The sequence below is a fragment of the Suricata suricatta genome, chromosome 3 (genome assembly GCF_006229205.1).
Source record: "Suricata suricatta isolate VVHF042 chromosome 3, meerkat_22Aug2017_6uvM2_HiC, whole genome shotgun sequence".
Taxonomy (NCBI): domain Eukaryota; kingdom Metazoa; phylum Chordata; class Mammalia; order Carnivora; family Herpestidae; genus Suricata; species Suricata suricatta.
The window spans coordinates 60552588-60566417 of record NC_043702.1 but is presented as its reverse complement, the minus strand read 5'-3'; the positions used below and the strand labels follow the sequence as shown (position 1 = coordinate 60566417).

The 13830-nt window shown below is 37.9% G+C and overlaps 1 protein-coding gene across 1 annotated transcript in view; it reads right to left on the bottom strand.

Moving 5' to 3' along the window:
• LRP2 (LDL receptor related protein 2) overlaps positions 1–13830 on the bottom strand; it is a 180479-nt gene that overhangs the window by 133317 nt on the left and 33332 nt on the right. The window contains exons 2-4 of the mRNA XM_029933311.1: positions 10681–10788; positions 8828–8950; positions 2006–2122 (exon numbers count right to left, since the gene is read on the bottom strand). Of these exons, the coding sequence (XP_029789171.1) occupies positions 2006–2122; positions 8828–8950; positions 10681–10788 (348 nt within the window). The remainder of the gene's footprint in view (positions 1–2005; positions 2123–8827; positions 8951–10680; positions 10789–13830) is intronic.

Sequence of the window (13830 nt, the reverse complement as noted above, 5' to 3'; positions counted from 1 at the left end):
TCCTGAGAGTACTTGACTCGTGGGTTTGCTGTTTTGTGCCATCCAGACATACACTACTACCATCTTTAAAATTGCCAGTAATTCTGTAAAATTTCCAAACTGAAAAGAGACCCAAATTAGAGGCAACATAATCTCTTTCGAAGAAAGAATTGAAGTTGGAAATTATACAACACAGCTGTACCAGCAATTCTGCTAGGAAATGGAGATACAAAGACAAATAGCAATATTTTTCTCAAAGAAAAATAAGACACAAGGGAAGAAAGCAGTAGAGGAGAAGTGGTCTTTTAATAATGCACCATATGGGGGCGCCTGGGTGGCCCAGTCGGTTAAGCATCTGACTTCAGCTCACGATCTCACGGTTCCTGAGTTCGAGCCCCGCATTGGGCTCTGTGCTGACAGCTAGCTCAGAGCCTGGAGCCTGTCTTCGGATTCTGTGTGTCCGTCTCTCTCTGCCTCTCTCCTGCTCATGATCTCTCAAAAATAAATAAATGTTTAAAAATTAAAAAAAATAAAATAAAATGCACCATGTGATGGGGTGTCTAAGTTAAGCATCCAAGTCTTATCTTTGGCTCAGGTCATGATCTTTCGGTTCATGAGTTCAAGCCTGCATGAAGCCTGCTTGGGATTCTATCTCTCTCTGTGCCCCTCCACTATTCACGCTGTCTCTCAAAAAAAAAAAAAAGTAAACATTAAAGTGCACTGCGTGATGATGGTATGGATGCAACATGAATCTGGGCCTGTTTAGACCCACATCTTTCTCTTTCACAGTGTTTCTTCCATGAAGAGTACAGTTTGAACAATATGGTGAAACAGAAATGATTTGCCATTAACCAGTTCATGTTAGCTCCCACCCAAAGCATTGCACTATATTAAGAAATGTACCAAAAGCACCAGAAGTTGGTTCTCTCCTCATAAAGCACAAAAGATACCATTCAGACCAAAGGAAAAAATTTGTAACAGTCCAGAAAACTAAAATTAAATCAAAATGATCAAACAATAGAGAAAGTGTCCCATGAGATTAGACTAAACCTCCATTGGAGACATAGTAACTAAGAAGTTTATGATCAAGTTTTCTAAGCCACTCAAAATCTACCCACTGATTATTGGAATACTGTAATATTAAAACGATTGCCTAAACTTTTAAACATAAATTTAAGAGCAAAAGATAAAAAGTAACTTCAGTTGGCTCATAGTAAACTTACAAGATGCAGCCTATCAAAGGAAATTCAGGAAAAAATGTATTAAAAAAAGCAAGGAAGTTCTGATACATAAATGATATCATAAATGATAAACTCATAAATGATAGACATAATGTCTGAGGCTAGAGACAGAGTTACATGGACCACAGGACTTATATAGTAGAATAATTCCAGTATTCTCATATTCTAACAATTCCACATAAACCTCAAGAGAGGCAGATTACTGATTTGTAAGGAGTACATGATGCACCATAATTGTACTCTCCTATTTTGGTTATGGTAATATCTAAATGTTACACATAGAATAGTGTGATTTCTATGCCTTATCTTGTGGTGATCAGTTACAAACTAATATAGTATGTTGCCATTAGAGAAAGTCATTTTCAAAATGTAACACTTTTCCAAAGGTAATCCGGAAAATATTGAGTCTGTAAGAGCAGAAAAACTAATGAGACATTTGGCCTAGAAATTTAACATCATAATTCAATAAAACCCAACAATGGCCAAACTGGATTTTGCATTCAATGTATTCAATAACCTTTCAGGATCCTATGTTAATGTTAAAAGTCTCTTCAAAAAATACAGAAACTTGATGTGCTAAGGCAGGACACACTTAGAATGTCTTGCTAAAAATAGTCTCCTATCAGAATATCACCTCTAATCCACAAAAGAATCTGCCAAGAGATTTCAATAACAAGAGGCATATTGTAGGCATTTCTGTCCACCAACAAATCTAACAAATTGAGTAAAATGCCAAAGGGACAAAGGTGAAAGCAAACACAGTGCAAAGACAGAAAGGGACTCACGGCAATTGTTCTCATCGGTTCCATCTGAGCAGTCTCTGATGTGGTCACACCTGTATTCTGATGGGATACATTCACCGTTGGAGCATGTAATCTGATGGCTTGAGCATGTTCTCCCAGCTGTGAAGGGGAAAAGATGTTACTTTATAATTACTGCCAAATACAGAACAATCCATTGACATCTACCAAAGATGAGCAAGGAAATTAAAAAGCAAAGGTGAGAGCATATTAAAAATAAAGTTCATAGGCTCAGAAAGCAGGGCGCCCACCTACCCCAACATAGACAGCTCACAATGCAAAAAGCAAAGGTACTAGTATCAGGATACTATCAAAATGCTCACAGAATCACATCGACACTCAAGCATGTGTGAGTGTAGACATTAGAGGATCAACATGTGTTCAGAATACAATATGGCTTGACAACCAATATGGTAAAAGGGATGAATGAAACAAGAATTTTGCAGATATAGGTAGTAGCTGAGTATCGGTTGAGGTCTCCCTCACTGTAATACTTGTTTAAACAAGAAGGAAATATGCCAAAGCATTATAACAGTGGTTATTTCTGGGTGATAAAATGATGGGTGATTTTTTTTCTATGGCTGAGTTTTCTCTATTATTATAAGCTTTCTACACTGAACATGTGTCAAATTTGTAAACAATTTAAACTACCTTGTTTTTATCCCATGTTGATTAGGGTAGGTAAAATCAGGGCATCATTAGCTTATCAAATTTGCCTATGGATTAAATAAATAAAATCAAAGGAATTTATGGGGCTCATGGGGTGGCTCAGTCGGTTAAACATCCTACTTTGACTCAGGTCATGATCTCATGGTTTGTGGATTCGAGCCCTGCATCCGGCTTTGTGCTGACAGCTCAGAGCCTGGAGCCTGTCTTCAGGTTCTGTGTCTCCCTCTCTCTCTGACCCTTCCCTGCTCATGCTGTCTCTCTCTCTCTCAAAAATAAAGAATAAAAAACATTTTTAAAAAAGGAATCGATGCTGCAAGCACCATGTGAATGCTGTTCAGGAAGCCTAAGGCAGAAATTATCATGGGATTTTTCAACTGTCCAACATAAAAAAAGCATTTGGGGGAAATGTGATCCACTGAAAAAAATTATAGTCATCAAACGGAAGAAAAAAGATTTCCCCTGAATTTTTACAGCTTCCTATACTCTTCCTATACAGTAAAGATACTTAGGTTTGGCAAAATTTTATTTTCTTGTGAAATTAAATATGTTAAAGGGTATGCCATCACCTAAACTTTCTTTAGAATACCTTTCTAAAAGGCAAGTGGATAAACAATCAGTTTTAGAGCTGACACTTGAGATTGAAACACATAAAGGCTATCATGTGATAAGACATTCCATGTTCAATTGATTATACCTTGTCATCTTGTTCCTTCTTTCTTTTTAAGAAAATTGTTTCATTATGATTGTGTTATGTACTTCTTGAATAACAAACAAGATTCTTCCAGTCAACCTATTTCTGACACTTTGACAGTGTGATATATTTTCTCCCAGTACCTTGTGTTAATAAAGTTAGAATAGATCAACTTTTCTAAAAGTCACCCAAAGCAGCCTGACTAAGTCTGAAAAGATTAATACTTCCTCTTTATCTTTAAAAGATTAAATTCCCATATAATTTACTTAAGTATATATTGCCAATTTCTATATAAAATTAAAGAATTTTAATTTATTTTTTAAGTTGATTTAGAGAGAGAGAAAGAGAGAGAAGGAGGGGCAGAAAGAGTGGGAAAAAGAGAGAGCATCCCAAGCAGGCTGTCATGGATTGTCAAATTCACAAACCATGAGATTGTGACCTAAGCCAAAATCAAGAGTTGGAGGCTCAACTGACTGAACCACTCAGGTGTCCCTAAAGAACCTTTTTTATCCCCAAAAAGGCAAGTCATGAGTAGTACTAGTAACAAAATTATGAAGAAAAACTAAATCAAGTGCCAATATTTTTTAAGTATCTTGGTTTTCTTCTTAAACTGCTCAAAGCAATTCTATATTTTGTGCTCAATCTTTCAAAGGGTTTTATGAGGGAGCAATTAACAGCTCATTCAAATACAGAAAAATGACAAGTGAAAATCATATGGTTCCATGTACCAGTCTGATGCTAGAATTCACTTCTTCACTCATGACACAAACATCTACTGGGGACTATTACATTCCACAAAGTACACCAATAATGAGAATATACTGATGAATGAGGCACACTCCCTACTCTCAAGGACCATTGTTTTCAATGGGCCACTTTAAGAATTTACTTGTGAGGTGCTGGGTGGCTCTGTCGGTTAAGCATTCAACTCTTGATTTCAGCTCAGATCACAATCTCACACTTCATGACTTCAAGCCCCGTTTGGGGGTCTGTTCTGACAACTCAGAGCCTGCTTGAGATTCTCTCTCTCTCTCTCCTTCTCTTTCTGTTTCTCTCCCGCTGGTGTGCTCACTCTCTCTCTCAAGATAAATAAACATTTTTAAAAGAATTAATTAAAAACAGTGATGAAAGTTATTTATACGCACACAAGGAATTACAGAAGGATCAGAAAGGGGTGCCTAATTCACTCTGAGATGACAGTGTCCACAGGGACAGCTTTCTTTAGGAAGTAACCCCCCACCTGGGTATTTTACAGGAAAAGGAGCGAGGTTAGCTAGGTCAAAAGGAAAGAAGGACAGGACTGCCTAGCAACAAGCTTTCAGCCAGCATGCATAAAGGTGAAAGAGGGACACAGCACCATTAAGCCCAAGGGAACTACAAGCACTGCTGTGATCCCACATGGGAATTTCAAGGCATGAATGGCAAGCTAGACACGGAAAAATAAGCACTGGCCGTATCTTGGAAGTCACTGTAAACCATGTTGCCATGTTAAGAAGCTGGAGCTTTCTTCTTGGGATGGATAGAGAGATACAAGGGTTTTGGTTAAATCTTTGTAGTATCAGTATCAGAGAGAACCTGGGGAGGCACAGGAATAGAGGTGGGGAGGCCAATCCAAGGCTGCTGCAATCACCCAGGTAAGAGACACTGGAAGTGATGCTATAAATGCGAAAGAGATGAACTTCAGAAGCATTAGGCCCAAGCTGGTGAGTAAATGTGGGCAGAAGAATGAAGAATAATTCCAAATTTCTAGCTTGGGTGCCTAAGGGGTTGTGATATCCTTTCCATGCTCGTTGGGTGCATCTTTAATGTCAGTAACAATCAGCTTTATTTTTGCTCTAATGCTTTCATTATGAAATATGTTTCAGAAAATTCTAGATTAACAAAGAAAAAGTCTTCACTCTGCCTATTTCTAATAGTTTAAGACTAAGGTTGTGTTTTCTGCTAGTACGTTACAGTGAGTTAATGTTATTTTAAAAAGACAAGGCTGCCTGAGTGGCTCAAGCAGTTGGACACACAACTTCAGCTCAGGTCATGATCTCACAGCTCATGGGTTCAAGCCCTGAGTTTGGCTCTGTGCTGACAGCTCAGACCCTCGAGCCTTCTTCAGATTCTGTGTCTCCCTCTCTCTCAACCCCTTCCCTGCTCGTGCTCTCTCTCTTTCTCTCTCAAAAATAAACATTTGAAAAAATTTTAAGAGGGCACTTGTGGGGAAGAGCACTGGATGTTATATGGAAACCAATTTGACAATAAACTATTAAAAAAATTTTTTAAGGATAACTCATGTTAGAGAAGCAAAAAAAAGAAAAGAAAACAGTTCAGGGGAGAAGATTATTAATCCCCCTTGAGACACTTTAAATTTGAGGTATCCTGGAGATCTCCATCAGGCCATTGAATATGCAAGACTGATGTGTGGGCAAGAAATCTGGGTCATAAGCATAGATTTGCGTATCACCAGCTCATCGAAAATCAGCTTATCGAAATCATGAGGGTGGTTGAAATTATCCTGGAAAAGTGTTGAATAAGAGGAGTTGCAGGGCACTAGGCAACAACCATAGTCACGAACTGTGAAGAAGAATAATACAAAATGAGATGATCAAAGCAGTTCAGAAAAGAACCAGGACAATGAGAAGTCATGGCAGCTAAGATAGTAGTGTCAAGAAGGAGGGAGTGATTGCCAAAGTCAAGTGCAATAGAAAAGTCCATCAAACATTAAGAAAGGAAAAGTGTCCACTCTACCTGACAATCAGGAGTTTTCTGGTGACCTTAATGAATACAGTCGTGGCATATACTGTCTGTAGCTAAAGGATGTCTAATAAAGAATTTTATATCATTAAAAATGCAATAATCATTGTGAAATCCATACTCATTTAAAGTAGCATGTAACTCTGCTTATAAATTACTGCTATGGGAGCACCTGGGTGGCTCAGTTGGTTAGGCATCCAACTCTTGATTTCGGCTCAGGTTAGGACCTCATGGTTCGGTGCATGGGATTGAGCCCTGCATCAAGCTCTACACTAACAGTTAAGAACCTGCTTGGGATTCTCTCTCCTTCCCTCTCTCTGCCCCTCCCCACTCATACTCTCTCTCATAAACATTTTTAAAAATTAAATAAATAAATTGCTGCTGTAACATTTTCTCCAGTCTCTTTTCCCAAGCAGTTGTCCCTCTATAAATATTATTATTGGCAAGGGGTCATCCATTATATTGTATCACAATCTACAGCTCAGCTTTCTTCCTACTTTGTGTGGGAAACAAGGGGAAAGGGAAGCAAAATGGTATATCTGCCTAAAAGGTAAATAACTCATCAATCATTAATTCATTCAGTACCTACTATCTGCTAGACAAAATAACAAGCCTTAGAGATGTGAGCTGAATAAAGCATATCCACTGCTCTCCCGAGATTCACAATCTAGCCTCATCCTGTTCTCACTGAGTACTCACTATCTGCAGGGATGCCTTCTTTCCCCTAGGACCTTTGAGGGGCTGGCCAGAAAATAGTCTGGGTGCAGACAGAGTTCCTACAAACAAGGTTTTCTTCCTGTGCCCTACTATGCCTGACACTTTTAATTCCTCCCTTCACTACTTCTCACTATCATCCCCCATCTTCCTTTTTCAGATCTGCTCGTCTCCTTTTGGTATTCCACCTCACATCCTGAAACATAACTGGACCTCATCTGGACATTTTATGCTCCTGTTTGGCCTTGATTAGCTCCTGTCGATGCCTTCTTCCACCCTCCACAGCCCTACACAGTTTGCTGATTTCAATTACTTTGTCCCAAATTTCACCATCTCTGTGTTGCTGGAAGACCCCATGACCAACACTGAAAGCCATACCCAGCTGTTTATACAGTCTTCATTTTAGGTTTAAACTAAAGTCACACTCATGGGTATTTTGAGAATTCCCATTCTCTTTCTCAAAAGACCCTTGGCCCAACTGAAAAGAGTTCACAGTCAATGCTGGACTCAAAAGTCCTGGGCTAAATTCCAAGCTCTTATAAATGAATCCAGGACCAACTAAAGGCCATGGAATCTCCATTGCTAGTCATATAATGACTAAACAAGTTCTCACATGAAGTAGCCATCAAAAACAGCTGTTTCTTCTTTGATCTTTGTGGACAATGACTATAAAAATGTCAACAGGATCTTGGCTGACTCTTAAAATCAAACACAAAATGATGATAGATGTCTATGATTTGTGGGATGTGTATTTAATGAAACAATGTGAGGAAGGTTTAAAAGTGAATGCCACACAGTAATCAGAGATAACACTGTTCCACAGGAAGATTAGGGTCAAGAGCCGGAAGTGGTTCCTTACCATCAATTATCTGCTCTCCAATTTCCATCTCAGTCTGACTTAGACTTCTAAAAGGTCTTTGGTTTTTTATTTTGGGAGCTTAGGGTGGGTTGTCTTATAAACACACATACACAGAAGTTAAAATTAGAATTATAAGGATGCAAATTCCAAGACTTCTACAACTTTCATGCAATCACCAAAAGCCAACAGGCTTAAAGATGGCAGAGCAGAAAAGTGGGAGAAAATTGGTTGATAATTTATTGAGTTGGGAATTCATCAATGTTGGAACAATACATTTAGCTTCTTACTGTGTAAGATAATAAATTCCCCTTTTGATTAACTTTTCTGAGATGTGTGTCTCATTTTCTGCAACCAAAAACCTCCTCATTGATACAGGAATAATTCTAAATTATTCAAATATCCTTAATAGAGAAAGCAAAGGAACCCTACACATGGCATATTTCTCATTGCTGCCATCAAATATTTACCCAAGTATACTCTCTCATCCAAAACTATTTTCAAGCCCACTTCAAACTCTTTTACAATTTGATCCCAAAGAAATTAGAATGGCTGAGTTTCTTCCAATTTCCTGTCCTGAACTCCCTCAGTGTCCTTCAGTCCCAGCAACAGCTGCCAAAGCCTTCCTCGTTGCTACCATTTCCCTCCTTGTTACAGCTCATCTGACGCAGGCTGTACCCACGGTCACTGAAGGAACCACCAACAATGCTTCCAACAGACCTGGCTGCGAGCCCCACTGCCACTTAATCAAAAAGAAGGTAGTTTAACACCAAGGCGGAAGGGGTGGAAGGTTAGTATGCAGTGAGCACTACAGGACCCAAGGACTATCCAACTGCCAACCACGCAGATGAAGACTGCCCCTCCCATAGATACCAATAAATGTTTGGTTTCTTTACTTAGTGTGACAAAGTCTTAATTACATACTGAGAGCTTGTCCTATTTCCAAATTGCTGGGGTATATTTATAATTCTTCAGTGCTTTCACACTTTCCATATCATCTCACCCTGGGTGAGATTGAGGCACAGGTTTCCCCCTGTGATTTGAGTTCAATTCAGCATTTATAAAAACCATCTCATGATTAGTGTTAGATTTTAGGTGCCAGGGGGCCAAACCAAATTTCTCTATAAACACTTACGGCAATGCTGATGTTCATCGGAGCCATCCTCACAGTCCTCCTCACCGTCACACTCCCACATGTTAGGGAGGCATACACCTTCAGCCTGACACAGGAATTGGTATGACTTGCAAGAAGGGGGAGCTAAAACAAACCGGAAAAGGACTCAACTCATTGTGTCAAAAATCCACCCTATCCAACCAACAATCAATGCTTACTTGAAAACAATCTATGTCAACTCCTGCTTAATATATTTGATGGTAAGTAGTAAACAATCTTAGCAAGGGCATCACAACAAACTGATGATGCAAAGCAATACAAAACATAAAGAATAAAACAAATAGCCAAAACATCCATACAAAGCCATGACAAAAATATTAAATTAAAATTTTAATTTAAATACAAATTAACCATGAGTTATGGTTAAACTATTTGAAATGCTTTGTAATAACTAGTAGTAAAGCATCATGATAAGCTGAAAAAACATGGTATTTGGAAAAGAAGAGCCAGAATTGAATTATTATAATTTCTATAATTTTCTTGACATAGGGTCTTTGGCAGGTTCTCTGAACCTCAATGTATGCACCACAAAATGGGGACTAAATCTCATAGTTTCCTACAAAAAAGTAAGTTAAATAATTTGTGTGCAAGTGAAGAATAATGTTAGCTGCTGTCACTATTAAGTTGGTACTGTTGTTATTATCATTGTTATGGAACATTGTTATTACACTAACAATCTAGAGCTGTTGGTATAACTGTTTATTTATTCCTCTTTCCTAAAATAGATAGTTCTTGCTTTTCTGTTCCTGGTGTTTAATCTAAAAATGAACTCAGTAATCCCATACAAGGCAAACAGATAGCACATGATCATGTCTCTGCAAACAGAACTACTCCCTTGCTTAAAATGTGGTTCACAGACCAGCACCGTGAGCACCATGTGGAAGCCGGTAAATGCAGAGTCTCGGGCCCCACTCCAAATGTAAAATCAGCACATAAACAAGCCCCCCAGGTGCCCCATTTGCACATGAAGTTTGAGAAGCACTGAATAAAAACTCTTCCAGACACTTCTCATTTTCAAATGCATGACTATCCAAACACTACACCAAAGTCTGTTCTGCTTTGCCACAGGATGGCGAACAATTGCAAACAAAATTAACTTTTCTGGGATTCCTTGGTTTTCAGATGATAACCATTGTCTGTTCACAAATCAGAATAAATGAAATTGCAGTCGTGTGAATGATTACCTACGGCAAGCTGGGAAAGCAAAAGACATTAAAGGGCTGGATTTGTGCAAGAAGGGGGCTTTTAATAAAATGATTCAACCTCACCATACCTCTATTCCTAATCTGAAACCTATCTCAGAATACTGAAAGAACTGAATGAAGAAATATAGGTTAAAATATGTGAAAGTGATCATACTATTTGGGTTTACAATATTATCGTGCTTTTAACTATATTTTTTTAAAACAGACGACCACACTAACTGCTTCTGTGATTTTTGTGCAATTTGCATAATTACACAGTGTCCTTTATACAAGAACAGACTCCTCCTTGAATTACAAATCACAGTTGGTGCACAAAATTTCCAGAGTGAATAATCTGAAATATGATAGGCTTTAGAAAACACAAATTTGTTTCCATATCAAGGTCATAGGTAAGGGTAAGATAGAAATGGATGTGAATTGAACCCCTTCCTCCAAAGTAACTAAAAGAATCATTAATCATCAGTTCTCTATTCAACCACAGAGATCTCAAGACTTGAGCCCAGTCCTGAATCTATCACTATAGGTACAACTCTTTGTCTGGTACAGCTGAGTTCACCAGGAAGCACTTAGGTTACAGAGCCCAGCCCGGCCCGGCCCCTCCTTGCTTACGGCAGCCAACTTCATCTGTGTCATCCAAGCAGTCTCTGGTCCCATCACACCTCCACATTGCATGGATACATTGTCCATTTTCACAGCGAAAATGTTCACTGTCACATTCTTGTAACACCACATGCAAAAGAAAAGTCATTTAAAAAATTACCCACACGGATATTTCAGAGAAATACAAGTGTTTTACAAAAATGAAAGTTTTTTCAAGGAATTAGTAATCAAAGGAATGCAAATTATTTATAAAATTAAGAAAACATTCTTATAATTATTATATTATCTGCTTCAGGATCTGCAGGAAGGCAATCATTGAGGTAAACAATCTAGACAGCAATCTGACAACAATGTATCTTGCTTTTTAAAAGTGCTTTTCTGGGTTTTTATTTTTAGGTATCTGCCCCCCTAAAGAACTAATTGCAGAATTAGACAAAGATTTATGTATGCAGATTTTAATCACAACATTACTTATAATGAATTGCAAACTGCCTAGATGTTCAATAATATCCAAAAAGGATAAAATTTTCTTATATCTTTATATTAACATATTAAGAACTATTAAAATAGTTATGTAGAACTTCTAAATGATTAGGATAATAACTTATACTATGAAACAAAGACAAGGATGTGTAATTTTACCTTTAACAGTTACATATGGAGAAAAAAGTACAGAAAAAGACCAGAATGTTATTGGTGGTTATCTCTGATTGATAACATCGTAACTTCTTTGCCTGACTGTGCCTTTTTTCAGTTCTTTGCCCTTTACTTTTTGAAGTGCCTTTTTATTACTAAACCATATACAGCACAATTTATGGTCCTACATTCTTAGATTCCAACCAATATTTTGGCTTTTTGTTGAACTAATTTGAAGGATGCCAGATCTACAAGCTCATCTCTGCTTGTTCTTTAAGCCAAAATAACAAACAAAAGAAAAATCTCTGGACCCAACCAGTACAAATTTGGCCCCCAAAGTTACTACATTCCCAAGTGCAGATGATATCCCCTAGTGATACCAGAAGAGAATATAATAAACAAGTTTATTTATTCAACCAATATGACCAGCAAATATCCTGGGTCTCCCTGGGGGACTAATTTGGCAGTTGGAAATCTGTTGAGTTTCCCCAAATATCAGACCAGTGACTTCCCCATGTATTCTGAGCCAAGTACGAAACTCTTTTGAAGAAAGCAGCCAACATCAGCCCAACTTGGAGAAGACGCAAAATTATTTTTTCACAAGCCCAATGCAGTAGAAGAGTAATCTGGGGGGGGGTTGAAAGAATACAATTATTCTCCCCAGGTATTTAAGTGATCGTGCTAAATTACCTATTTCAGTTATTGGCTAATTAAGCCAAAATTGGGTAAATATACAGATCAATTATCTACTCCTAAGAGAAATAAACAATGTGCTCTTCTGACTTGTGTAAATGCAGGCATATCAACAGCATGACATAAACATAGTTAAGTGATCTATTCCAAGGAATATAGGCTACTTTGTTCATGGAATGTTCAAATCTGATTGTCTGGTAGTGACATCCTGATTTATAATGTACGCTGCAAATGGTCAGAAACTTCCCTTGGCTAAATGGTGGTACCGAGTGGTACAGGAATACGTACACCCAAATACCTTCTATAGACTAATGCACGATGGTGGTTGGTGGTGCAGGTCTGGGGTTGGTGGTGCAGGTCTCTTATCAACTACCTTTAAAACACAACAACCTCCCTTGCAAAAATGCCCCTAAGGAATGTACAAATTCACTCTGGAATCCCAGAACTTCTCATTGGATTTTTGTTCTACAAAGCAATATTTCCATGGGAGATTAGGGGCTTTGGAGGTTTAGCTATTAACACAACATATATTAAATCACTTTTATCAAGTAAGTCTATTGTTAGGAATCCAACATAATACACTTGTATGTTCAGTACATTTGTCTCCCTTACTATCTAATAATTTCTGGTTGAGAAATTATAACAATCAAATGGTCCGTCTATTTACCAAGAGCTTTATATTGCTAAGAAAAACTGAGAGGCATAAACTTAGAAACAGAGTTCACAAAAGAAAACTCTCAAAACAATTTATTGCCTATTTTAAAATATATGTAATCCTTAAGCAACTTTTATTACAAGTCAAATTTTAAGGGTTTTTTTCATTTTTCTTAAAACACGTCATAAAAAGAACGCAAAATAGATACCCAAAAGTCACTTTTTAAAGTGCTTCAAAGCCAATTACATAGAACACATGAGAACCAAAACTGATGGGAGGAATTTGGCAATTAATTCTTTCTAGTTAGAGTTTTTTCACATTCGATCTCCCAGATACTCAGTTATCTGCAAAAATATATCAAGCTCAACTTACTCACTTTATCAACAGGTTCATGATAATTCATCAAATTCACCTTTTCAGTATACCTTCTATGCCTGTTGTAACTCTCAAATGACTATTGTTTGGAAATACCTCTCCAGAAAAAACAAACTGATACTATATCATTGCTGGGTGGCCTCCCAGCAATCAAACAAAGTGCTCCACTGTGTCAGAAGCCTGTCATTCACTCTATTATAAAGAGAATATGTGCTGTTTAGAAGCAAACTTCTGGTGGAAAGGTCTGGGTCAGGTCTGTTAACAATGGCAGGTGCCACTGATTTCATCTCATCTGTATACACTTTATTTTCAGATTTTGTTGTGTTTTGTTTTAAATAAATCAACCCCACCACAGGTATCTACACCTTATTATTTAATAATTTGAGGTCCTAATAAGCGAGGAGGGGGATTTCATACACCGGACCCAAACACAGTTTATGAAGAAAAAACAAAACCTCCATAGAGCAAAATGAAAAAAAAATTTTTTTCAACAAATGGTCTCTAAACATCTATATCTAGGGGCGCCTTGGTGGCTCAGTCGGTTAAGCATCTGACTTCAGCTCCGGTCATGATCTCACAGTTCGTGGGTTTGAGCCCCGCATCAGGCTCTGTGCTGACAGCTAGCTCGAAGCCTGGAGCCTATCTTCCGATCCTGTGTCTCCCTCTCTCTCTGACCCTCCCCTGCTCACACTGTCTTCTCTGTCTCTCAAAAAAAAATAAATAAAACACATTTTAAAAAGGTAAAAAATAAACATCCATATCCAGTCAATCCAGTTTTAACCAAGAGGTAATTTTGCATT